Consider the following 23,762-nt stretch of genomic DNA (forward strand, 5'->3'; position numbering starts at 1 on the left):
GGGTATTTGAGGAGCTGTGGGCGGCCGGTGTGATGTAAGCAGAGGAAAGGAGAAGGAGCAGCAGGAGATGAGGGCAGGGAGGCAGATTTTGTTTGGCCCCGCGGGCCTTTGTGGGGCCTTAGGGTTCCACTCCGGGAGAGGCGGGAGCCCTTGTAGGGGTCACACCATCTGCCTGACGTTTGGAAAGGACCACTCTGCTTGCTGTGCTGAGGAGAGACTGCAAGGGGCAGGGACAGAGCTGGAGAACAGGTGGGGCCAGAGCTAGATTATTGCAATAATCTGGGTGAAAGTGGACGGGTGTAGGCTGCGCTGTACACGCTCACAAGAGCAGATTGTTAAATTTTCAAAAATCTTGCGAGCTGGTTGTTAAACACAGCCATTATTGAAAATTAAATTCTATAAATATACAATGAGATAAAATGTTATTAAAAACAAAGGTAACATTGGGGCTGGCCCTGGCTCCGGGCCGAGTGGTTAAGTTCGCGCATTCCGTCTGCTGTGGCAGCCCAGGGTTTTGCTGGTTTGGATCCTGGGCGCGGACATGGCACCACTCGTCAGGCCATGCTGAGGTGGGATCCCACATGCCACAACTAGAAGGACCTGCAACTAAGATATACAACTATGTACCAGGGGGCTTTGGGGAGAAAAAGCATACAAAAAATATAAAAAGAAGATTGGTAACAGTTGTTAGCTCAGGTGCCAATCTTTAAAAAAAACAAAAAAACAAAGGTAACAAATACTGAAAACTCACCATTCCCTAATCATTTTATTACATTTGCTATCACCAGTGCCTTTGTGGTTGTTCTTGTCTGTCGCACCTGCACGGTGAAAATGCCATGCACGGCAGCTGCTGTGCAGCTCTCAGCAGCTCCATGCCTGCATCACGCTGGTAGCTTGAAATTGGCCACGGTGGGAATATTTACACCATAAAAACTGACAAACGCTGCCGATAGGCCCCCAACCCCCCCCCGAGGTGGTGGTGGAACACTGACTGGCACGCCGGCGGTGGTGGCAGTGGAGCTGGTGGCCAGTGCCAGATGCGGGCAAGATTGGAGCTGATGGCATTGGCTGGCGGATGGCTGTGGGGTGTGATCTGCCTGGCAGAGTGGGAGCAGCTGTTCCTCATGGTGCCTCCTGGGAAACGCCGGCCAACTGCAGAGGCTGTGAGAGGGGTGGGCAGGGCCGTGTGAGCGGGTGCATGTGCCTAGGATGAAGCCTGGCACACAGCAGGTGCTTGGGAAGTACTCGCTGCTGAATGAGTTTATCCCCTGCTGCCTCTACGGGTCACCGCGCAGGGCTGTATCCAGTGGCAGCCTAAGAAGATACTCATTTTAGAGAACAGGGGAAACCAAATGAAATTGTCCAGGGAGAGGAAAGCAGAGAAAGGCTTTGGCCGCACTTGGGGCCAGCGCAAGGGCCCTCGTTGCCCAGACAGATGGGGACCGCGGTTGCCTGGCTGGGGTCCACACTGGCTCCTGCTGGCTGCAGGCCTCAGGGTTCTCCCTTGGGCTCCCTTCCCACCCCTCCCTGTGTCCCTCATTCTGACTCCCCTCCTGGGTCCTTTGTGGCCTCTGGGGGAAGTGGTCTTCTCACACAGAGAGGACACAGGAAAGACAGCAAAGTGACACATGCAGTTCCAGCCAGACCCCAGCCCTGCTCAGCCTGAGCTCCCGCCCCCTTGCTCCCAGGACCAGCAGGGCCCAGCTGTTCAGCACACAGCAGCAGCCCTTTGAGGGATGGCCTTCCTGAGCTCCCGCCCGGCCCTGGCCCTCGCTGTGCGAGGCCCTCACTTGGGGCTCCTGCTGGGTCGGCGGGGCCAGTTCCCTCCCACCTCCAGGTCTTGCACCTGCTGTTCCCGCTGTCTGGACTGCCGTCCTCCCAGGACCTGCCGTCTGCTGCTGCCTTCTAGCTCCTTATTGCCCCTCCAGGAAGCCCTCTCTGGAGGGAGGGTTGGGTCCCCCTTCCTGTGTGGTAGCAGCTATATGAAGTGGGTACTCGTCCAGCCTCCCTGAGGGCAGGTCCTGACCCGATGAGGACCGGCCCGTGCAGCTCAGGGGAGTGACGGTGGCTTGCTTGTCCCTTCTCTGCTGGCCCCACGCAGTTTGAAGGCCGGAAGTACTGCGAACACGACTTCCAAATGCTGTTTGCTCCGTGCTGCGGATCCTGCGGTAAGGGCTGCGACACCCCGGCACTGCCCAGGAAGGGTGAGCAGGAGCGCGGGACTCCTCCCTGACCACCCACGCTCTCTGAGCTCCAGCCTTCAGGCCCCCGGCGGCCCCACCTTCCCACGATCTGGGACGGGAGCCCTGGGACCGCCGCGAGCCGGTGGAGTACCAGCGAGGACAGGACTTGGGAGGGGCTGTGGGGTGGGGGCGCGTGCCCTGCCCTGGCCAGCGGGGATCTCTCTCTTTCAGGCGAGTTCATCATCGGCCGTGTCATCAAGGCCATGAACAACAGCTGGCACCCGGGGTGCTTCCGCTGTGAGCTGTGTGACGTGGAGCTGGCTGACCTGGGCTTTGTGAAGAACGCGGGCAGGTGAGCCGGGCCGCCTTGGACAGTGAGGGGGGACCCTGGTCACAGGCGCTGTGTAGTGGGAGCCAGGTCCGGTCCAGGCAGATAGGAGAACCCTGTCCAGTTTCGGGGTGAGGACTGAGGCTGGAGAGAGTGAGGGTGATGAGGCAGGCCCACCCCAGGCTCGGGGGCGTTCCCGGGAGCAGGCTGGCAGCTGACAGCAGATGGCTAGGAGGAGGCCGGCTGGAGCAGGAGCCGTTAGACGCCGTGGAGGGATAGGGAGCTTTGAGGCAAGTTACTGCAGCCCGGCCACCCCGTGCTGCTGACTCCAACTGTCCGCCTCCCTCCACGTGCCCACGGTGGATGCTGCTGGACAGAACACGCCCCACTGGTGGCCATAACCCTCGTCGGCGCCCAGTGCCGGGTCTCTTTAGTAGGCCAAGTCCCACTTCCAGGGAGACTTGCTCTTTTCTCCTCACCCCCTCCTCCCACCGCTGTCTCTACACCCCCACAGTGAGCACCTCGCCTCCCACTTCCCGGCACCTGTACTGCCCCTGCCTCGGTCAGGTCACGGTCACAGTGGAAGCCATGTGCCTGTGCCTCCCACAGCCCCGCTCGCCCCTTGAGCGAAGGCTCCTGGCTTCCTCTGCTCTTTCCCCGTCTAAAGGATCAGGCTCCGTAGCTCCCGGTTCACACGCCTCGGAGCCTTCCTCCCGCTGCGGGTCTCTGCAGCACCCTGGGACACCTGCTGCCTCGGCCCAGCTGCTCCCCGTGGCCCAGGCTGGTCGGGGTCCCTGTGGTGTCCACGTTGCAGACCTGGGGTCCCTGCTGGGTCCTCCCTTGACCCCCCAGCGGCCTTCACTGCAACTCCCCTCCTTTGTGCTGAAAGGCCTCCTGTCGGGCTGCTCAGGACTGCTCCCGTGGTGTCCTGCGTCCTGCCTGCGCTTGTCCCTTTCCTCTTCTCCTTCCTCCATCGTCTCTTCATGTCGGGCTCTTTTGGGGCTCTGCACTTGGCCCTCGTGTCTGCCCAAAGTCCCAGAGCCCTAACTGGCCCAACTGCCCACGTGCCATCTCCACTTGGTGTCCACCAGGCATCCCAAACCCAGCGGGTCCCCAGCGACACTGAGTCGCCCTCTGCTGCCCACTGTGTCTCAGGGAAGAGCACCGGCCGCCTCCTTGCCCACACCCTGGCTGCCACCAACTTCCACAGCCTCTCCTCTCTGGGCCCTCATCTCCGTCTGTCCTTCTGTCGTCGCAGCCTCCTTCCTTCCTGCTGTAGTGATCTCGTCTGGTGGTGCGAGCCGGCCCCACCAGAGACACACGTGGCCTCGTGTCTGTCTTGATGTCTGCAGGGCCCTCAGCCGGAGCCTGAGCGTCGCTGGTCTAAATGAGAGGCTGTCGGGCAGACAGTGCAGCGGCCCCGTGCTGCTGACCATTGGGGTCACCTGCTGAGTGCGGCCTGAGGGGGTCCTGTCCCCTTCCTGAGCCACAGCTCACACAGTTTGTTGGGAAAATTCAGAAGAGACTGGAAGTGCTTGGGAAAGTAAGGTGGGATACGAAAGGGCCACGTTGCTGTCACAGAAGGGGGCAGGGCCGTCTCTCAGACTCTCCCTGGCCCAGGTGCACTCTGAAGCCCACGATGCAGGACTCGGAGTCCGCGGGGGCCAGGCAGGCCATGCGGCCGCCGGAGCACAGTTGAGGGCGTGCGCAGCCCTTGCCTCTGCTGCCTTCGCCTCCACTTTGCCATTCTCGGGTCGGGGGGAAGAGAAGTTCTGGGAAGGGCATTGTGTTAACCAAAACAGTAACCTTCAGAGTCTTAATGTCCATTATATTTATGATCAGTATAATCAAGTACAGAAAAGGACCTGTTAGGGCTATGAAGTGAAGCAGCTGGGAGCTTGGTGGCCAAGGTGGTAGAGGCCTCTTGGGAGGGAGCGGGGCTAAGGATGCCCCTGCTGGGGCTGAGTTAGCGGAAGACACGTTCACGTGGCAGACCCCGGCGACCACGGCGACCTCAGGCAGTGACAAAGCTCGGCTCCCTGAGACTGTCTGCCCTTGCTTTGTCCTCGACCAGGGCTCGGGAGGGGCTGTGCAGCTACCCAGAAGCTCTGGGGCTTGTCAGCCCACATGTGGGTCTGTGTGTGGGTTATAACCGGAGGGTCAAGAACTGATGTCCCCACAGGCCATGTGTGCTGGGTGTCAGCTGGTGGCCAGCCTGAAATGACTTACCATGTTCAGCTGTAATTTATAGTTCATGTCCCCTGAACTCAGGGGCTATCCGGCAAAGGTGCCACGTGGGAACTCAGAACACCTTGCACTTCAAAGGAAATATTTAGATGCTCCACCCACCAAGATTCCCACGTCCCCTCTTCTGGGCCGTTTGCCCTCGGGGCTCCTTTCTGCAGAGGCCGGGCCACAGTGCCTTTCTGTAGCGGGGAGGAGGCGGGGGCCTGAACGTTCCTCTTCACCGCAGGGTGAAGCCCCCAGGATCTAGAGCCGTAAGGGTACAGGGCCGCCACAGTCTACAGAGGGGTGGCCAGTGGTCCCTGTAGTCAGTTCTCCCTTTTTAGGGAGTTTCGTATTAGGTATAAGCCAGAACTCAGCGCTGGATGATTAGTTTGGACCTTGGAGGAAGGGTCGTGACCTGCTGAGGTTTCTGTTTCCCATCTCGGGGCAGCTGGGGAGAGGGGAGCTTCTCCTGTGCGTTTGGGAGAAGCTGGAGCCCCCCGGGGAGCTGCCCTTCTGCGACAGTCTGCGGCTGGCCGGGCGGGTCGGGTCTCAGAGCTCGGACCTGGCGCTCAGGGAGCTCTCGTTGGTCTTGCCGTCCAGGCTGGGGGGCGGGCCCGAGAGCCGCCGGCCGCAGAGCAGGTTACAGAGGGCGTCGCGGAACTTCTCGGCCACAAAGAAGTACATGACGGGGTCGAGCGCCCCGTTGAGGCTGGTGAGGCAGGAGGTGACGCGGTTGCCCAGGGCCAGCGCGCGCTGGGCGGCACAGGAGGTGCTCCCGCGGTAGAGCAGCAGGTAGAGGGAGCGGTGCACGTGGTAGGGCACGAAGCACACCAGGAAGATGGCCAGCACCATGGCGATCATGCGCACCGCCTTGCTCTTGAGGCGCTTCTCCACGCGCGGGCCCTGCCGCAGGCTGCGGATGATCAGCAGGTAGCAGGTGACCGTGGTGACGAACGGGAAGGTGAAGGCCACGGCCAGGGACGCGAGGGCGTGGTGGGAGGCCTTCTCCCGGTACAGCTGCAGGCAGACGACCGTGTGGTTGGTCTGCACGGTCTGCGGGCTCACCAGCAGCGGGGCCATGGCCACGGCCACCACCACCCAGAGGAAGGCGCAGGCCAGGTGGGCATAGAGGGGTCTGCGGAGCTTGAGGGACTTGACGGGGTGCACGATGGCCAGGAAGCGGTCAGCGCTGATGCAGGTGAGGAAGTAGATGCTGGCGTACATGTTGAGGTAGAAGAAGAAGCCGGTGAGTCGGCACGGGATTTCCCCGAATGGCCAGTGGTTCCCGGAGAAGTGGTAGACCAGGCGGGTGGGCAGGACCAGCACACAGGACAGGTCGGCCACGGCCAGGTGCATCAGGAACACGTTGGCAGGGGTGCCCGACTTGTGGTCCCGCATGAAAAGCCACAGGGCCAAGGCATTGCCCACAAAAGCCAGGATGAAATCCAGGAGGTAGAAGGAGGCGAAGAGGACGTTCTCCAGCGGCGTCTCCTGGCCGCATTGCTCTGCGGTGGCCAGCGAGGAGTTGGTGATCAGACCTGAGGAGGCCAGCTCAAGGCCATTCATGCTTTGGCTGGAGGCAGAGCTGGGGCACGAGCCTGGAGGGAACAAGCAGACAGGTCCCAGAGAGCCTGGGACAGGTGAAGTGTCACCCTCTCTGGAGGTCCAGGAGCCTCGGGAAGCCTTCAGGCTCTGCTGACCCTGACCTTGGCCCTGACCCCAGGGACGGCACTGCTCTAGGCTGGGCGTTGCCCTGGGGACTACTGAGGGGTACCTCCTGTGTCCATTGGGGGGTTTTCTGAACTTCAGCAAAAAGTAGAAACAAAGCCAGGGCCCGGAGCTTTGCAAGGCTGGTCCTGGGGTGGCCTTCCCCTTGCTAAGCTGTGTGCCTGCTGAGCATGTGAGGGCCTGGGGGACAGAGTCAGCCCCACGGGGAGCAGGGAGTGAACCCCGTATGTCTGAGGCTCTGGAGGCAGGAGGGCGGAGGGAGGGGCCCCACGTTTTCTGTCCCGTTCCCAGGTTGCTGTCCGAGTATGAGGGGCTGGCATGTGCGGCCCTGAAGCCCCACTCCTGATGGATGGGGGGCAGGTTACCTGTTCCTGAGAGCCTGGTGCACGGAGCCTGGCCAGCTCCTCAGACCTCGGCCTGGCCGGTGCCGACCTGCCTGCCCAGCCCACGGCACTTCCCACGCGTGCTGTGTCCCTGCTTCCTGCCTCTGTCCTGCGCCAGCCACGCAGGAGGGCCCCCGGGGATACAGTGAGGCCAGGTCCTGGGAGGTCAGGGGCCTGCTCTGTCTGCTGGCACCCGAAGGCCGTCCAGGCCTGGATCTCAAGGTCTCTCGAGCTTTCTGGACTCAGCCCACCCACTCTGTTTGGACATCCTAGTGGGTGGAGACCTGTACTTCAGGGAGCCGTGCGCTTGGGCCTCAGGCCAGCCATGGGGGTTTGACTAGCGGAGCACTGGACAACCAGGAGGCAGACTGTCCCAAGAGAGCAAGAGCCACTGTCCGCAGAGGCGGAGAGCCCACCGGGGTTTCCCCACCCAGATCTCAATCTCAGGCCTGTCCGAGGCCGCCTGTCTGCCTGGCCTCGGTCTCCTGCTTTCCCCATCCCTGAGGGGCCCCCTTCAGAGCCCTGCCGACCGAGGTGAGAAGCTGTTACATCTGGTGAACCCCAGTTCTGGGGGGTTCCCCACCACTCCCTGGCAGATGGGGAAACATACTCCTGTGTTGATTTTGATCAACTCAAGAGATCCCCAAAGGAGAGGGAGGGTCAGACACTGGCCCCTCATCTGGCCTGAGCACAGGTGAAGAAGCCAGGCCCGGGGGGAGGGGAGGCAGCAGGTGGGGGCTGGGGTTCGGGGGGCTGGGCTGTCAGGCAGCAGCTCCACCGTCCTCATGGAGCCTGTCAATGGGGTCCCTGCGCCCCTCCCCACGTGGAGGCTGGCTGAGTGGGAGGGAGCCAGGGGCAGTGTGAGCGAGTGGCAGAGAGCTCAGGCCAGCTGATGTCCTCAAGTAAGGGGCGAGGTGGCACTTGCCTAATCCTGTCACATTTTGAAGGGATCCGAGGAAGCTGCCCTGTGCAGATTCTCTCCCCAGGACGCCTGAAGTTCTCATACAGACGTTTCCCTGTGGTGTGACCTGAGGGGGAGGCTTGGAGGCTGGGGGAGGGGTGGGGCCAAGTGAGTGCAGGGTCTTGTTGGAACTGGGGTGTCAGGGGCTGTAGAGGGGCTGAGCTGGGTACCCTCCACTCTAGGCCGCCCCTCAGGGCAGGGCGTCGGCACCCGGCCCCTCTGTGAGGGCTCTGCCTGCCATGCTCGCTTACAGCAGTCCTAAGAGGCAGGCTGCGGGAGCCCCATTTTATAGCTTAGGAAATCAAAGCTCAGGAGCAGCTAACTCGCCCACGGTCACGTGGCCAGAGGCAATGGCCCTGGAGCTGGACGGCAGGTCAGGGACACCCCACACCTCCCAGGTCACGGCCTTCCTCTGGGGGCTGGGAGTATGGCTGGTCGCAGAGCTCACCCTGGTGTTGTCTCCCAGGCTGAGTGCCTCCTCTTCGGGGCCTGGCCCCCAAATTTGGGGGCCCCAGTGCACAATGAAAATGCGAGCCCTTCTTCAAGGAGTAGGAATTTCAAGATGATGACAGCAGAGCATTAAACGGAGCCTGGGCCCCTTTGTGGCTGCACGGGGTGGATGTGCCAGTGCCTGGCTTTCTGCCTCCTGCGGGCCTGGCCTCCCACCCCGCTGAGGGCTGCACGCTCCCTGTTCTCTCTGGGAGGGACGCTTGACTTTAAGACGCTTTCCGGCTTGTGTCTGGCTTGTCCAGGTTTCTCTGCCCTCCCCCGTTTTAGGAGTTTGGATCCTGGTTTTTGCAGCGGGGTCTGAAATGGGCCCTGCGTCACTCTCCGTGCATCCCCTGGAAGTGTGAGCCTGGCCTGCAGTTGCTGGCTCCCCGATGGCTTGGTCTGCTCAGGGCAGGGCGGCTGGGTGGGGTGCACGCAGTGGGCCTGGGCAGCGCGGGCCGCGGCTGAGGGTAGGTGAGCGTCAGGGCACAGGGGTGACCGAAGAACGAGGCCTGGAGGGAAGTGCTGTGGTGGGGGTGGCCTGGCGCCTCCTCCCTGTACCCCGGGCCAGTGCTGAGAGCCTGGCTGTGGATTCCGGCTGTCACTGCGGCTGTGGGGCTCAGGCAAGGCTCAGCCTCTGTAAGCTGACGGTGGGACAGGAACACCGCCTGGCAGCACCGCCACCGTTCAGACCGGGGCAGCCCTCAGTAAATAGGTTATGCCGTTATCACAGAAGTGTCTCGGGGACAAGGACACCCTCGTCCCTGTCCTGCTCCGAGTTTGCCTCTGCTTGGGCCCCGAGCTCCCTGCCTGCCCCTCCCAGCGCCAGCCCTTACCTCTCACAGCAGGTCCAGGCAGAAGGGGCAAGAGGGCTGGGGGGCAGCAGGTGGGCCGTGACCAGTGGGTGGTGGCGCTGGGGTGGGCTCTGTGCAGCTGTGGTGGAGGGCTGCTATTTAAGGAGAGGAGGGGAGGCTGCAGCCCCTCTGGCCTGAAAGGCCGCTTCATTCCCGAGGGTCCCTTGTGTGGTGGGCCACTCCCCAGCTGCCTCTGCTGCCACAGGGCTGTGAATATTCCAGTGTGTCCCAGCCCATGCGCCCCCCCACTCCAGCTCGGCCACCGAGCGTCACAGAGGCTGAGTGTGTGACTGTCTCAAAGCCATGGAGTGGGCGTGGGCTGGGTGGGGGGACGGGCTGGGACCGACAAACACAACAGGACGCTTCAGAACGGGATAATTTCCTACTAGTGGTGGGGCAGGGAGGGGCTGGCTGCCATGGCAATGGGCCCGGGCTCCCAAGCCTGCTTGGCCCCCAGTGCAGGGGGTCTTGTGAATGGGAGGGTGGGAGGCTGAGGAGTGTTGTCTGGTCGAATGAGAGGGGACTCTTTCAGAACACTTGCTGTAGGGTCCTTGTGTCCTGCCCCATATAATGAGGCTCCGTTTGGGCGTGCGGAATAAATCATGGCCTTTATCTCGAGCGAGGCACAGCTGCAGGCCACCTCATAATGGGGCCCTGTGTGAGCCTGTGGGGACACAGCTCAGCCCTCGAGGCCCGGCCCTCACCTGTGCGGGCTCCTCCTCTGGACAGGAGGCTGTGATGAGGGCCACTGCTGCCCACTCGCCCAGACTCCTCCTGGGGGTGGCTCGAGGCTGGAGGTGCTTGGATGTGGCAGTGGCTCTCCTGAGTCTGCCCAAGCAAAGCTTGTTTCTCTCTGTCTTTTCAAAAATGATATATCTGCTAACACAGGGGACAAAATCACTGTTCCTAATTTCAAAAGACCTTTAAACTTTTTAGTTGAAGTGTTAAAAATGTATGTAGCTATCATTGGGAAGTAACTACCACATGTATCACCTAAAATTTGTCTTTTCGCACAAGCCTGTGCCGTTGGGGTTTCTGGATTGCCCGTTTTACAGAGGAGGAGACTAGGCTCAGGGGTGCATAACTTGCCAGTGACAGATCACCAGGAAGTGGCAGAGCCAGGATTTGAACCCAAGCACATGCCACTCCAAAACTATGCTTTGTGTGTGTGTGTGTGTGTGTGTGTGTGTGTGTGTTTTGTTCTGTTTTTCTGTTGCACCTTGATGCTAGAATTCTTAGGTTCCATCTTCATTCTACCTGGAAAAAAAATCTGCAAGTTGCCGTTTCCTCTGGCACTGGCATCAGGTCTGTCGAAAAGGTGTTTCTCATCTGGGGTTCCTTCAGGAGAGCCAGGCTCCTCTGTTCTGTCTCACCTGGGAGTCAGTGGGGTGTGCAGGTGTGCGAGTGGGGGCAACCCCCTCAGTGCCGTGCCCTGTAAGGTGCCATCTGGAAGAACCAGCTCCCACAGTTTGAAATGAGGGTGTCCGACTGGCTGCCCTGAGCAGGGCATGTCTGAGGTTGGGGTGATTGCTGACAGTGGCTTTAAGGGCACTGACCACTGCAACAGAATTTTGGGGAGTTGCGCTAATTTCTATAGCTTTGAAACAAAAATTGTTTCATATGGGTTGAGTGTAGTCCTAACGCTAAGAGGAGTCCCCAGAATTGGGAGTGGGGTAATGGGGAATAAACGCTGTGTCTGTGACAGAGACACACGCAGGTGGCAGATTGCTATGGAGAGGGCTAGCCACAGGGGAGAGGGTCAGCCCTGGGCCCGCTGTGGCAGGTGGCCTGGGCTCGGCACTGGGGGCACAGGGTGTCTGGGTCAGAGTGTAGTGGGAAAACCCATTGGGCTTCAGAGATCTGGGGACTGAAAGGGGTAAAGTCTTAGTTCTGGAGATGAAGACTGCAGCCACAGGCCACGTCTGTGGCCCATGGGCAGGTAGAGGAGCCAGGGGTCCTGGGCCAGCAGCCACTGCCCTCTGTGGCAGACATGCAGGGTCCGGTGAAGCATGGCGGGGAGCCGGTCAGAAGCTTAGCTTGGGCCCCTGCCCTTCACACGCACTGGGGAGATAAGACACACACAGGGCAGTAGTATGTGCAGCATGCAGTCCAGACCCAAGTGAGGTGGCAGGCGCTGTGGTCCAGCACATGGATGCTGAGTTGGCTGCCCTGGCTTCTAGGATCTGCCCACTACACCTGCATAGGGGATCCTGAGTCTGTGAGTTAATCTCTGAAGTAGACTCCCTGACGTGCCTGTGAAAGGGGCCGATGCTGGCATCAGGTGGTGGAGGCTGGCGGGGCGGACAGGCTTCCTGTGGATTGGGGGCCTGGAAAGTGGAGGGGGGGGCCCGGATGCATCAGGAACACTTACAGATGGGGGGGGCAGGTGGGGGACGAGGAGCAGTGGATTGGGGCCTTTGTGCATCTTTGCCTGGGGACCCTGAATCTAAATTCCTGCCACCTTTGAGGCCCAAGGACACAGAAACCATGTTGATTTCTCTCTCAGTAGAGACCACAGCTGTTACTCAATGCAGAGAGAGGCATCAGAAATTACTCCGAGGTCTTTACAAAAAAGACTCTGTAATGACACATCCTGGGTTTGGGGGCCTCCATCTGACACAGCCGTGCTTGTCTTTGGAGACAGAAAGCCTGTAGATGTTTGGGTCCCTCTGTGTCTGGCAGACCCCAGAGGAGGCGGGTGTGCAGGCCCTGGCATGTCTCGGCCACTCTGCTGGGCACAGCTGGGATTGAAGGCTAATAGTTACTATACAGTTACTCATGGGTGTTAAAAGACATTTGAAAAATGAAACCGATTCTTCAGCAAATGCCAATAAAACAACATCTACTCTATTCTGCATGATGTCCTAGGCTCAGAAGAGGTGTCAAGAAAAACCTATCACGTTTGCCCTACTATCCGAAGATGGCAGACTCCTCCAATATGGTGCATGTCCTTCCAGTCCTTCTCCTGTGCAGACACCCCTTTTAGAGGATGCGTCTGGCCTTCCTGCCGCAGGGGCGGTCCCTTGCTTTCCTGGCCTGGCCCCTGGAGGCCCGCGGGCATTTGCTAGAGTTGTGTGTGGGGGAGTGGGGCGCGGATCTTCTCCAGGGAGGCAGCCGGGCTGTCTGCAGAGGAAGAGGAGGCCTGGCGTCTGCCCCTAACCCCCGCCTCCCTTCCTGCAGGCACCTGTGCCGGCCTTGCCACAACCGTGAGAAGGCCAAGGGCCTGGGCAAGTACATCTGTCAGCGGTGCCACCTGGTCATCGACGAGCAGCCCCTCATGTTCAGGAATGATGCGTACCACCCGGACCACTTCAGCTGCACCCACTGTGGGTGTGTATGGGCAGGTGGAGAGCCAGTGGGGGTGGGACCGCCACCCTGGCAGTGATGGAGCAGGAGAGATGGCCCCGTCCTGAGAGTGGGGCGCAGGGTGGAGGTGGAACGGTCCGGGAAGGCACAGCTGCAGGGGACCCCTCCCTCAGGGCGCTGTTCAAGCAGGGTTCGCATGGGTCCTGGCTGGAGCCTCGTGGGTGAGGGAGGGCTGGGACCCCGCTGAAGCTGAGAGGAAGGAATCAAAGGCAGAGGGCATGGGTGGGGAGGAGGGGTCCGTGCTGGTGTTGGAGAGGGGAGCGAGGGGAGAGAAGCTACAGAGCCATCCCCCCAGATCACAGTCTGCTGTGGAGGGGCCCGGAGAACAGATCAGCTTCTCAGAGGGCCTGACAGGGCGGAACACAGGCCGCCTTCTGCAAGGGCCAGGCAGGAATCCTGTGCCCCGGGGCCTGTCTGGGCCACAGGAAGTCTCCAAAAGGATCAGAGATCAAAGAGCCCCCTGCCCTGGGTGCTCTGCTGGGACAGTGGGGCCTGCACCCCTGGGGCTGGAGGAGCTGGTGTGACCCCCACCAGCACAGGCCCTCAGAGAAGGCCTGGGGGCTCCACACTGTCTTCCAGGAAAGAGCTGACTGCTGAGGCCCGTGAGCTGAAGGGTGAGCTCTACTGCCTGCCCTGCCATGACAAGATGGGCGTCCCCATCTGTGGGGCCTGCCGCCGGCCCATCGAGGGTCGTGTGGTCAATGCGCTGGGCAAGCAGTGGCATGTGGAGGTGAGTGGGGTTGGCCCAGATGGGAGGTGGCGTCCCCATGAAGCCCTCCGCTCTCCCACCCCCAGAACGTGGGCTGGCTCCCAGCAGGCACCTTCCTCTTGGGTGCTGCCCCTCCTCCCTCTGGCTGGGGACCAGCTGGTCCACAGGAGCCAGGAGACCAGAGCGCACAGCCCATGGTTGGGCAGCCACGCTCATCTTCCTTCTTCCCCCTGCTGGCCTTCTAGAGGATTCCAAAGTGATAAGAAACCCTTGGGGACCACCTGCCCAGGCAGCTGGGTGGGACTGCAGCTGACGGAACCGGGTGTGCGTACAGCCCACACAGACGTGGAAGCCGGGCACACCTGCAGGGGAGCTCCTTAGGTGTGTCCCATGGGTCACCTGGCGCACTCACCCCTGCACTGGGGCTCTAATGGTCCTATGGACACTACTCGGAAGGGAGGTTTTCGATCCCCAGTGACCTGGCCAGCTGTGTATCCCAGAACCTCTGCCTTGGGTGGTGTCTTTGAGAAGGTCGCCATGCAGCCCTGGCCCCCGCGCGCTGTGGGAGGGGATCCTCACACGCAGAGTCCTCACCAAACAGAAGATGCTGCTCTGAGACTGCAGGCCTGGCCCCTGGGGGATGCCCATGGGGGGCAGGTGCATGCAGCCTTCTGAGGGGCACCATACTGACACCAGCAGCCCCCCAGGAGGGCCCGCACCTGACAACTTGGGCTGAGGCTGCAGGCCTGGAGAGGACAGGGACGCCGGTGTCACTGGGTGTTACAGAAGGAGCGGGGTCTGCTGACCCAGGGCGGTGGCCCACTGCCCCACTGTGAGCCAGCGAGGCACTCTCCCCAGGGGCCTCTGCTTCCTGTCCCCCCGCCACTCCCCAGCCCCGACACTGCCCTCTCCCCTAGCACTTTGTCTGCGCCAAGTGTGAGAAGCCGTTCCTGGGTCACCGGCACTACGAGAAGAAGGGCCTGGCTTACTGTGAGACCCACTACAACCAGGTAGGGCTGGCCCAGAGGGTGCGCTGGCAGGGCCTGCGAGGCCACGGCTGGAGGGGCTGCGGGGCGGTGAGAAGGCTGCCTGTGAGCGCTGGGGGACGGGAGGCAGTAGGCAGCCCTGGCAGGAGGTCAGGAGCTGTGCTGGTGCTAAGGCTGGGCCTGAGTGCCCAGCCCTGGCTCCTGGCTCCTGGCTCAGCAGCCCTCCCGGCCTCCGGCTCCTCATTTGAGAATTGTGCCTCTGTGGCCCAGGCCTGTTGTGGGACTGAACGAGATGACAATGTGAAGCCCTGGGCTCACAGGGGTGGCATTTACCACCACCCGCTCCCTCTCGCCATGTCTGGCAAAGCCACCCAGTGCTCTGGTGCAGAAGACAGGGGTTCCCACCCTGGCCCACACCTTGCAGGACACTGGCAGGAGCAAGGGGCCTTTTGGGGAGGAATGCCCTTACTGTCGTCCTTCCGGGGGATGATGGGCCCGCGGTGCCCCCACACCTGGCCTGAGGCTGTGCCCTGCCAGGTGGATGCTGAGAGCTGCCGTTTGGGGGGGTTGGGCGGGCCAAACCCCTGGCCCTGGGCTGAGGCACATCTGCCTGGTTGACACGCTGCTCTGTCCACAGCTCTTTGGGGACGTCTGCTACAACTGCGGTCGTGTGATTGAGGGCGATGGTAAGATTCCTCTGTCCCTGTGCCGCCTCCCTCCCCTGGCCCCCGGCCCCCGGCCCCTGCTCCCTCTCTGGGCCTGGGTCCTGCAGCTGCCGCCCCACTGGCCCTCAGTCTGCCCTGCTAAACCCCACCCGCATCTGTCCGTCACAGTCGTGTCAGCCCTCAACAAGGCCTGGTGTGTGAACTGCTTCTCCTGTTCCACCTGCAATGGCAAGCTCACCCTGAAGTAAGTCGGGCCAGCCTCCAGGGGTGCTCCAGGGGTGCGCTGGGCAGAGAGGACTTGCACAGTGTCTCCCTTACTCCCTTTGCCCACCCTCCCTATGGAGCGTGTCCCGGGGGCTTGGATTTGAGTGGGCTTTCCATGGGCTCTTCCTTTCCTCAGGCTTTCCCTGAATGCCCACTCTGGTTAGGACCTGGGGATGCCGTGGGAGCAGGGGGCAGCCTCGGCCCCACGGAGGCAGGTCCAGGGACTTGCAGGGCAAGTGACATGAGCCTCCACCACACCTGTGTAGACCCTGGGCTCTGGGGAAGGAAGGGCATTCCAGCCCGGGGAACAGCATATTCAGAGGCAAAGCAGTCAGACCATGGCCTCATCCAGGAGGCCAAGAGGGGTGCAGGATGGCTGGAGCTGTGAGGTGTGATGGAGCCCAGGTTTCTGAGGACAGCAGGAGCCAGGGATGGTTCTGGAGTCTCAGAATCCAAGAGAAGTCTCTAGGAGGTGAGGGAGGCTGCAGCCCGCCTCCTTGCCAACTGTGACCTCTGGCTAGTAGCTCATCTGGGGCTTGGCCTGCAGGCTGGAAGCAGGCTGGTGGGGAAGGCTGCGGGCTAGGGGCCAGGGAGGCCCACTCCTTGGCCTCGATGGGGTCAGAGGAGGCCCAGCCCAGGGTTGGTGGGGTGTGGGGCTCTCCTGACTGCGGGACATCCCCCCAGGAACAAGTTTGTGGAGTTCGACATGAAGCCTGTGTGTAAGAGATGCTACGAGAAGTTCCCGCTGGAACTGAAGAAGCGGCTGAAGAAGCTGTCGGAGCTGGCCGCCCGCAAGGCACACCCCAAGTCTGTGGGCCTCAACTCTGCCTGAAAGGCCCCTGCCTGCCTCCCGCCTCTCCCTTCCTGCTGGTCTCCCTGCTCCTCCTGCCCCTTCTGTCCGCTGCCTCGGCTCTGCATCTGTCTCCTCCATCTGTTGCCTCTCCCCGTCTCCTCCCTCCCTCCCTCCCTCTCTTCTCCTCATCTCTCTGCTCAGCAGTCGTCCGTCCCCTCTTCTCTCACCCCTGCCTCCTCCCCACATGCCTCTTCTCTCCCTGGCCTTGGGCTCCTCCCCTTCCTTCTGTGCAGACCCTGGGCATAGGCGGAGGCCCTGGAGGTGGTCAGCCTGTGACGGGCCTGTGCCCACAAGCTTCAGCCTGAGGTCCTCCAGCGACAGGAGTGAATCAGTGCCTGGGGCCACCCGGCCCCAGCCTGTCGTGACCTCTCCCATCCCTGTAGGGGGCCTGGTGGCTCACTTTCTCCTGTGGGAGCTTGGCCAGCCTCCACCCTAGCGTGGCCCCACTGTGCGCACATGGCCCTGGGACCAGGGCCACGAGAATGGGGGCCTCTGGCGAACCGCCCTGCCACCCTTCGGCCACACACTCACTGAACCAAGTAGGATCCCTGTGCCCAAACTGGGCCAGCAAGCCCTGCCAGCTGCACCCCACGAATCAGCAGGAGGGCCAAGGGCCCCACTCCCCCATCACCCAGGAGGCCTCCTTCCTGAAATCCTGCCTTGGCCACTCCACTGTGCTTCCTCCAGGCTCCTCTGTGGCCCCCACAGCCCCTCCAGCTCCACCCCCCCAGGGTACATGCTGACTCTCTGGGTGCGGCTGGGGGTCAGGAGGTGGTGGGGCCAGCTGGGTGGCTCATTCCTACCCTCCAGAGACGACACTTCCTCTGTGGCCAGCACAGGACCTGGCATTGTGACTCACACTTGCACAATGAATGAAGGCTTATGTACACGCCACACGGCCCGTGTGTTCTGTGGCATGGGGAGTGAGGCATGGGCGGCGGCCCCTGTGGACACACTGCTGCAGGGTTGTTGGACACTTGGAGACCAACATCAGATAGGACAGGCAAAGAGCTGCTCAGCTGGGACCCAGCCCTTGTTCCTGGGGCCAGGCTGCCATCAGGACTTGGAGATAAGGCCAGCCAGAAACCCTCAGTCCACCAATGCTGGCCCCCACCCTCTTCTCTCACTGACACAGTCGCCACTGATCCGTGAATTTTTATTGACTGTTCTTGAGGTGGGGGGTCCTCTCAGCCATCCACCCACCGGCCTGGAGGCCTGACACTCCCGCCCTGCCCTAGGCTCCCTGCTGTGGCACCGATGGTCAGCACCTGGGGGAGGGGGCCTGCTTGGGGTGCTGAGGGGCCTGGGGGTGTGTCTTGGGGAGAGGGCAGCATGAAAGGCTGCCTACTGAGGGCAGGCCCAGGGCTGAGAGGAGGGCCCTAGGGAGGTGCCACCGGGACCCCGAATTGGGAAGGGTGACTGAGTGGCAAGCAGGCCCCGCTGCTACAGCTCGGCCAGGGCTGGCGCCTGGGAGCCCCGCTGCTTGTTCACAGTGCTCAGGAGCTGCTGCACATACGAGGTCAGCAGGTCGTCCATCTTGTAGCCCTGGACACAGGAAGTGGGGGTCAGAGGCTGTGGCACAATAGGGGGCTGGGACCAGGGCCTGGCAGTGCTAGCTTCTGCCGCTGCAGGAGGGAGGGAGCAGTGTTCTTGCTGCTGGGAATGGAGTGCCCCCCTCCTCCGAGTGCCTGGGGCCTCGGCCGCGGCCAGGCCTTGCTGCCATGCTCCCTGGGTGACGCACCCAGCCCTTCCCGCACCGTGCCTCCTTCCAGGCCTCTGCTGGTCCAGCCCGGCCTTGCCCACCCCAGGCACAGGTGGCCGGGCCCTTATAGTGAGCAACTTGCCTGGTGGCAGCCGGGGGTCAGGGTGGGGGAAACCCAACCCCTGGTGCCTCTCAGTCTGTGTGTCTGGGCTAGGAGAAGGGACTCAGGGCCCTCAGGAGGCCCCCAGGCCTAGGGCTCACCAGAGAGGTCTCACACAGCAAGCGGCTGCCCCGGCCCAGGGTCCCCAGCACCATGTGGAAGTAGGTGCTGCCGCTGCTCCAGCTGGCGATCTTGGTGAAGGGGTAGGTGGTGAGCAGCTCCTGGGGGTGGGGGGCAGGGTGAGTGGGAGCCGGCTGAAGCCCTGGGGCCCAGGGACCTGAGTCTGAACTGCTGCCCTAGGGCCCTCCAGAGCGCATGGGGCTGTTGGGGGTAGGGGCGACAGGAGGGCAGGTGACCAGAGCCCCCCACACACAGGGGTCCTGGGCCCTTGGTGGCCTCCCAAGCCCTGCTGGGCCCTGCTGCTACCTTGGTCTTGGGATGGATAAGCACAACCCCGTGCCGGTTGATGGCAATGAGGATGATGTCCGGGTAGGAGGGCTCCGAGGTTTGCTGGGGAGGGGTTATGGTGGTCACAGCCCAGCCCAGGAGGCCAAGTGGCCACCTCCCTGAGGCACACACACACACACGCATGTGCACACATGCTCCTCCCAATCCTGGTGGCTGGAGATGTGTGCTGGGGCAGAAGCTCAGGCTACTGTGGCCAGAGCCGGGGGTCCTCCTTGGTGAGGACAGTGGGGTGTGGGGCGAGGCCTACCTTCACCTCGAAGAAGGCAGACCCGAAGGTAGGCCACCGGCAGATCCACTTCAGGAAGGCCACTTTGGCCTCCTCCACTGTCTTGTCCCTGTGCTGTTCACAGGCCAGAAGGATGCTCTGCGGGAAGTGAGGGCCAGTGAGGGCCTGTGGGGCCCACTCTGCCCAGCCGGGCCCTCCACATGGGGCCCTGAGGCCGGGTCCAGAGCAGTGCCTGCCTGCCTGAGGCCAGCGTGGGGGCACTTAGAGCCGAGTGTGTCCTCCAGCCCCGGGAGGAGAGAGTGTCTCCCGCATGCTGTGGACGGCGTGGGGAGCGCGTGCCGTCCGCAGGCCCAGTCCACCCTCCATGCCCAGGAATGTGCTCATCCTGCCCAGGCAGGGCCTGGCACCCTTGCCCCCGGCGGGGTCCCCGGTACAGGCAACAGCCTGAGGGCCCCCTCCCCAGCCCGTCAAGGACCTTTCTCCATTCCTCCGAGGACATCAGGCGTGTGAGGTTCTCAGGCACGAGCTCCCTCAGGATCTTGGGGATGCTAGCTAGGTGGGCCCGGTCGTTGCCAAACTGGGCCTTGTAGATGAGGCCTGCCAGGTGGATGGCGTCCTCCCGCGAACACTTGTGGAACCCACGCAGGTACTTGGGCAGCTCCTGGGTGATGGACACACTGGGCCTCAGGCTGCTGCGCCATAGCCCTTGTGCTCCGGTGGGAGGGGTGACAGCCTCCCCCCATCCAGGAGACTGAGCCAGCAAAAAGCTAAAGCCCTCCGGGTAGGGTTCCCAGCAGAGGAGCGACGCCCCAGTGGGAGCAGGACTCCCTGACGTCACCGTGGAGGTGGTGGCTCTGTAGGCGGCTCTTCAGAGCCCCCTCTCCTCTGGCAGTCATGCTGCAGGTGCTGGCACATCACTGTCCCCAGACGCTGCTGTCCCTCTGCTCCCACCAGAACTCTCAGGGGCTTGGCCTGCCCACCACAGGGGGCCTCAAGGGCCTCCGGAAGCCCCTGGCATGGGGCGGGTGCTGGGGGCAAGGTGGCCGCTGGCCTGCCACCGCCTCCACCTCTCCGGGCAGGTGTGGGATAGAGGGAGGGTGGACTCAAATGCCCCGAGGAGGGAGCCTGCTGGGTACCTGGTGGTAATGCAGTATGGTGTCTGCATTCACGTCCTTCCCTGGGACCACGTGGAGCCACAGTTTCCTCATGAAGTACACCTGGTAGGGGAGGGTCACGGCGGCCCCTGGGCAGGGGCCCGGTGAGCACCAAGCCTGTTCTGCGCCCTGCTCCCTCCAGGGCTTCCCCTGGCCCCGCAGGCTCTGCGGCCCGGCTCCCCAACCCTCTGGCGGCCCAGGCACTGCTGCCCACATCCCTGCACCCTGCTCACTGTGCAGGCTGCTGACGCCCCTCGCATCGCTGCTGTGCTTGCTCCCCTGCGGGAAAGCCTGCGCCCCTCTCTTCCCGCCCCACTCCTCCTCATCCTCCAAGACTACTGTAGGGGCCACCTTCTCCAGTCACATAGCTGGACCTCCCTGTGGGGGTCAGGCCCCTGTGCGTCCTTCCTCACACTGCAGTCCAGCCATCTGTTCTAGGTGTGTCCCCAAGCCCTGGCCCAGCCCTCACTGCTGCCCTGGGTCTGGCCATACCCCTGACCCGGGGGACATAATAGGAAATGAATGAATGAATGAATGGGCATGGGCCATGTCAGAGGTGCCAGGAAGCCTTCCAACCCTGGCCCAGGGAGGCAGTCAGCTCCTGCCCCTTCCATCCCAGACCCAACCCCCCGCCCCCCTACTCCACACAGACCTCCCCTCACCCTCTCTATGGGGCTTGTTCCTCTTCACCCAGTCAGACACGTGCCGCAAGGAGTCGAAGAAGAAGTCTCCCTCCTTCTGGCTGATGACCTGGGGTGCGTGGGGAGCAAGGCACAGGGGTCATTCAGGCGGAGAGCTTCCACCGGCTGCCCACCCAGGGGCCTGGGTCCTGCCAACCCACTGTGGCCTGGAAGGCAAGGTGCCGCCCTGGGGCAGGCCTTGCTTGCCTGGGGCCTGTCCTTGAGTCAGGCTGCTTGAGGGGTCCCTGACCCCACCCGCCTTCATCCTGCAGCGAGGGGCCTGGCCCAGCAAAGGTGGGAAACTGCCACACACAGCAGACCCACGCCCGCTTTCCCTCCTGGTGCCTGGCTGTAGGGCTGGCCTCACCTTGTCTGCGATCTTGATGAAGAGGCTGCAGCCTTCCCAGGAGGCCAGCTGCAGCGTGGTGGAGATGCTGTTGCACACGTCCCGCACGCGGGTGTTGGAGCCCACCTCCAGCATCTGGGCAGAGAGGCCACACGTGAGTTCTCAGGACGAGCCTCAGCCCACCTGACCCTGTTGAGGGGCTGGATGTCCTGAGAAGAGCAAGACTTCCCCGCCAGAGAACTGGCCCAGGGTCTGTGTTGTTTGTCACAATGATCACTGCCTCAGGGCCCAGGAGGCCCAGCCTTTCGAACCTGCTTTGAGAGCCCTGCAGCCAGACCATGAGAACTTTCCGCTACGGGACTCGACCGTCCCCAAGACAGTAAAGGCCACCGTGCCATTGGGGAGGGCTGTGAGCACACTGTCCCCTTGGCCTCCTGGGCCCATGCTGCACTCCTGCCACTTGGCCCGGGCCCCCTCCTCACAGCTGGGTTCTGGTGGCCTCCCCACTCCCACCAGCAGACAGCATAGGTTCTGTCCACAGGCAGCGCTGCTCATTCAGCCCCCGGCCTGGGACTCAGCCTTGCTGTCCACCCTTCTAGCCTCCTCTCTCCTGCGCCTGGGCCTAGAATGCCCCTCCAGACCTTTGGGCCAGTCCCCACCTCCTACTGCATGAGCTGGCCTTCCTGGGCGGCCGCGCCTGCGCCAGCCCAGACCACCTGGGGGCGCACTGAGGAGCGCACGAGCAGACAGTTCTGGGGAGATGGGGGTGGCCAGGAGAGCAGGGAGGTGAGCTGATCTCTCTGACTGAAAACAGCTGTGCCAGTCCGCTTCTCCCCGCTCTCCTCAGGCCGCCAAGGGGCAGGGCAGGGGGCCTTGCTCTCTGGGCTGTGGGCCAGGAGGCTGGGGGCCCGAGTCCCTTGGCGCAGGGGCTCACCTCGCTGGTGTCGTTGGGGAAGTAGATCTTGTGGCAGATTCGGGAGACGTTCTGCTCCATGGCCTCCACCTCCACCTGGTGTGGGGGCTGCTTCCGGGGCCCCGTCCTAGAGCAGCGCAGTGCTGCACATGTCACTCTGCCAGGCTGCCACGCCCGCCCCACCCAGCCCAGCCACCAGCCTCCACACTAAAGTATGTGCCAGACACAGAAGAAGAAATAGCCCCCGAGACCACTGCTGAGGGCGTGGGTCCCGGGATGCTGCACGCCTCGGGTGCTCAGCACGTGGCCCAGAGGAGGAGGCAGAGGCCAGCCTGGACTCACCTCCCAGGTGACCCACGGTTCTGTGGATGCTGGGAAGGCCTGGGACACACATGGGGAGGGACCCTGAGCTGGGGTCCAGGACTCCATCAGGGACTCTCTGAGGGCACCCACCTCCCCCTCTGCAACCAAGGCTGCCACTCACTGTCACAGCTGCTCACATGGCCAACCCACTCTCCTCACAGCTACAGGAGGCGAAGCTGGAGGGGCCAGGCAGCCTGGAGAACCCAGACAACCCCAAGGAGGAGCTGCCCCGCTGTGGCAGGGCAGGGGCAGGGGGACTGCCCATGGACTGGCGGGACCAGCTTCCGGCCTTGGCCACTCTGGGCTGGGCTAGGCAGGGAGATGGGTGGCGTGTGGCATCGAGGTCACCCTCTGGCTTCCAGGCAGTTCCCTGTGTGCCCTGGACAGGCAGCCGTGGGGGCAGGGTGCACGTGGCTACAACTGAGCCGGCCAGCAGCCTCCACCGAACCCCCAGGCTCCCTGTGACCCTCCTGGGCCTCACCCTCTGCCTTTCTCCCCAGTGGCTGGGGGCTGGTCCTGCCTCCCCAAACTGACACCAGCTTCTGGGGAGGACCAGAGTCTGGCCCTGCTGTCCACAAGCCCCAGGAGGGCCCTGGTCCCCCAGCCCCTGCACACTGACTCGGCCGGTGCTGCCAGGCAGGGGAGCTGGCAGGTGGGGCTTACCTCAGCACCCTCTGGAGGCGGCGGCTGCAGTCAGGGGCCAGCAGCTTCTTCCTCCGGGTGTCTATGAACTTCTGGGCGTGGGGCAGCAGCGCCTTGCCTGGTGGGAAGAGGCCTGTGCAGAGCCACAGCAGCTGCCAGCCCCGCTCCTCGCTGTACCTGGGGATGGCAGTGCCCGTCAGCCCTGGGAGGGCCCTTCCCGGGGGCCTGGGCCAGCCAGGCACTGCGAGGAGGTGGATGCGAGGCCTGCCTGAGGCTGTGGGTGTCTGTGGGGCCTGGCCGGGGAAAGGATGCAGCCGGCCTGCTGCCTAGCTGCCCAATGCCGCGAAGGTTCTCACACCCATGAGACAGGCAGGGGCCGCTACTGTGCCCATTTGGTGGAGGTGGGCACCAAGGTTTTGAGAGGCCACGGCCTGCCGGGCTCAGGAAGGAGACAGGGTGGGAGCAGGCGGGGCCCAGGCAGGCCCGTTCCCTCCCTGCTCTCACCACCCGCAGGGAGTCAGCAGGATGGACCGGGCTCCAGCCCTTCCCACTGCCTGGTAGGCTGGGAGCCTCCATGAGCGCCTGTCTCCCTCTCTGAACTGCAGGCACAGCCCCTGGGGCCTGGGGTGAGGGCTGAGGGAGCTAGGGGGCCTTCACCCCACCCCATCCCAGCAGACCTCTTGGTATTGTGTGTCAGCTGCTTCAGGATCTGGCAGTAGACCTCATCCTGCAGGGCCGGGTCCTGGAGGGCCAATGAGAAGATCTGGTCGCTAAGCTCCAGGGAGGTCCAGGCCTGCCGTGAGGGGTAGTCGCCCATGTACCTGAGGATGGGTGCCGCCGCTAAGGAGAAAGTGTGGGGGCAGATGCCTGTCACCACTGACCTTGAGCTTGACCCCCTGACTCCAGCCCCACACTGACCCCTGACTCCAGCCCAACACTGACCCCTGATTCCAGCTCCACACTGACCCCTGACCCAGGTCCCACACTGACCCCTGATTCCAGGCCCACACTGACCCCTGACTCCAACCTCACACCGACTCCTGACTCCAACCTCAGACTGACCCCTGACTCTAGCCCCACACTGACCCCTGACCCAGGCCCCACACTGAT

At 62.7% G+C, this 23,762-nt stretch overlaps 3 protein-coding genes across 30 annotated transcripts in view; 1 reads left to right on the forward strand and 2 right to left on the reverse strand.

The window, feature by feature from the left end:
- Positions 1-16,892, forward strand: part of LIMS2 (LIM zinc finger domain containing 2) — a 58,452-nt gene extending 41,560 nt beyond the window's left edge. For 15 of the 24 annotated variants that reach the window (XM_070579531.1, XM_070579535.1, XM_008544436.2 and 12 more), the window contains 8 exons: positions 2,102-2,168; positions 2,415-2,535; positions 12,336-12,485; positions 13,101-13,251; positions 14,148-14,240; positions 14,854-14,902; positions 15,050-15,125; positions 15,830-16,892. In XM_070579531.1, the coding sequence (XP_070435632.1) occupies positions 2,102-2,168; positions 2,415-2,535; positions 12,336-12,485; positions 13,101-13,251; positions 14,148-14,240; positions 14,854-14,902; positions 15,050-15,125; positions 15,830-15,977 (855 nt within the window). In that variant the 3' untranslated portion in view covers positions 15,978-16,892. Of the gene's footprint in view, positions 1-2,101; positions 2,205-2,414; positions 2,536-7,103; positions 7,386-12,335; positions 12,486-13,100; positions 13,252-14,147; positions 14,241-14,853; positions 14,903-15,049; positions 15,126-15,829 lie in introns of those variants that run through there. The other 9 variants (XM_070579528.1, XM_070579529.1, XM_008544435.2 and 6 more) reach the window with 2 other exon arrangements.
- GPR17 (G protein-coupled receptor 17) lies at positions 741-9,423 on the reverse strand. 3 transcript variants are annotated; one of them, XM_008544433.2, is made up of 2 exons: positions 9,138-9,423; positions 741-6,371 (listed from the first exon to the last, which is right to left on the reverse strand). In XM_008544433.2, the coding sequence occupies exons 1-2, from the start codon at positions 9,304-9,306 to the stop codon at positions 5,290-5,292; spliced, it is 1,251 nt and encodes a 416-aa protein (XP_008542655.1). In that variant the 5' UTR covers positions 9,307-9,423; the 3' UTR covers positions 741-5,289. The 3 variants fall into 3 exon arrangements, with proteins under 3 accessions (XP_008542655.1, XP_070435639.1, XP_070435640.1); XM_070579538.1 differs by having other exon boundaries at positions 741-6,338; positions 9,138-9,418; XM_070579539.1 differs by having other exon boundaries at positions 4,319-6,371; positions 8,261-9,358.
- A 248-nt stretch (positions 16,893-17,140) lies between the features above and the next one.
- MYO7B (myosin VIIB) overlaps positions 17,141-23,762 on the reverse strand; it is a 91,870-nt gene continuing 85,248 nt past the window's right edge. For all 3 annotated transcript variants that reach the window (XM_070579473.1, XM_070579475.1, XM_070579474.1), the window contains 11 exons: positions 23,330-23,483; positions 22,674-22,829; positions 21,669-21,774; positions 20,756-20,869; positions 20,371-20,458; positions 19,691-19,797; positions 19,030-19,215; positions 18,576-18,692; positions 18,287-18,370; positions 17,962-18,081; positions 17,141-17,543 (listed from right to left, as the gene is read on the reverse strand). In XM_070579473.1, the coding sequence (XP_070435574.1) occupies positions 17,442-17,543; positions 17,962-18,081; positions 18,287-18,370; positions 18,576-18,692; positions 19,030-19,215; positions 19,691-19,797; positions 20,371-20,458; positions 20,756-20,869; positions 21,669-21,774; positions 22,674-22,829; positions 23,330-23,483 (1,334 nt within the window). In that variant the 3' untranslated portion in view covers positions 17,141-17,441. The remainder of the gene's footprint in view (positions 17,544-17,961; positions 18,082-18,286; positions 18,371-18,575; positions 18,693-19,029; positions 19,216-19,690; positions 19,798-20,370; positions 20,459-20,755; positions 20,870-21,668; positions 21,775-22,673; positions 22,830-23,329; positions 23,484-23,762) is intronic.

This window comes from Equus przewalskii, chromosome 17 (genome assembly GCF_037783145.1).
Source record: "Equus przewalskii isolate Varuska chromosome 17, EquPr2, whole genome shotgun sequence".
NCBI lineage: Eukaryota > Metazoa > Chordata > Mammalia > Perissodactyla > Equidae > Equus > Equus przewalskii.

Bases quoted from the DNA above. Each gene is read 5' to 3' on its own strand.
- GPR17 (XM_008544433.2), bottom strand. From the start codon at position 9,306: ATGAAGCGGCCTTTCAGGCCAGAGGGGCTGCAGCCTCCCCTCCTCTCC. The intron at 6,372-9,137 runs GTAAGGGCTGGC...CACCTGTCCCAG, and splicing joins GCCTGGACCTGCTGTGAGAG to GCTCTCTGGGACCTGTCTGC.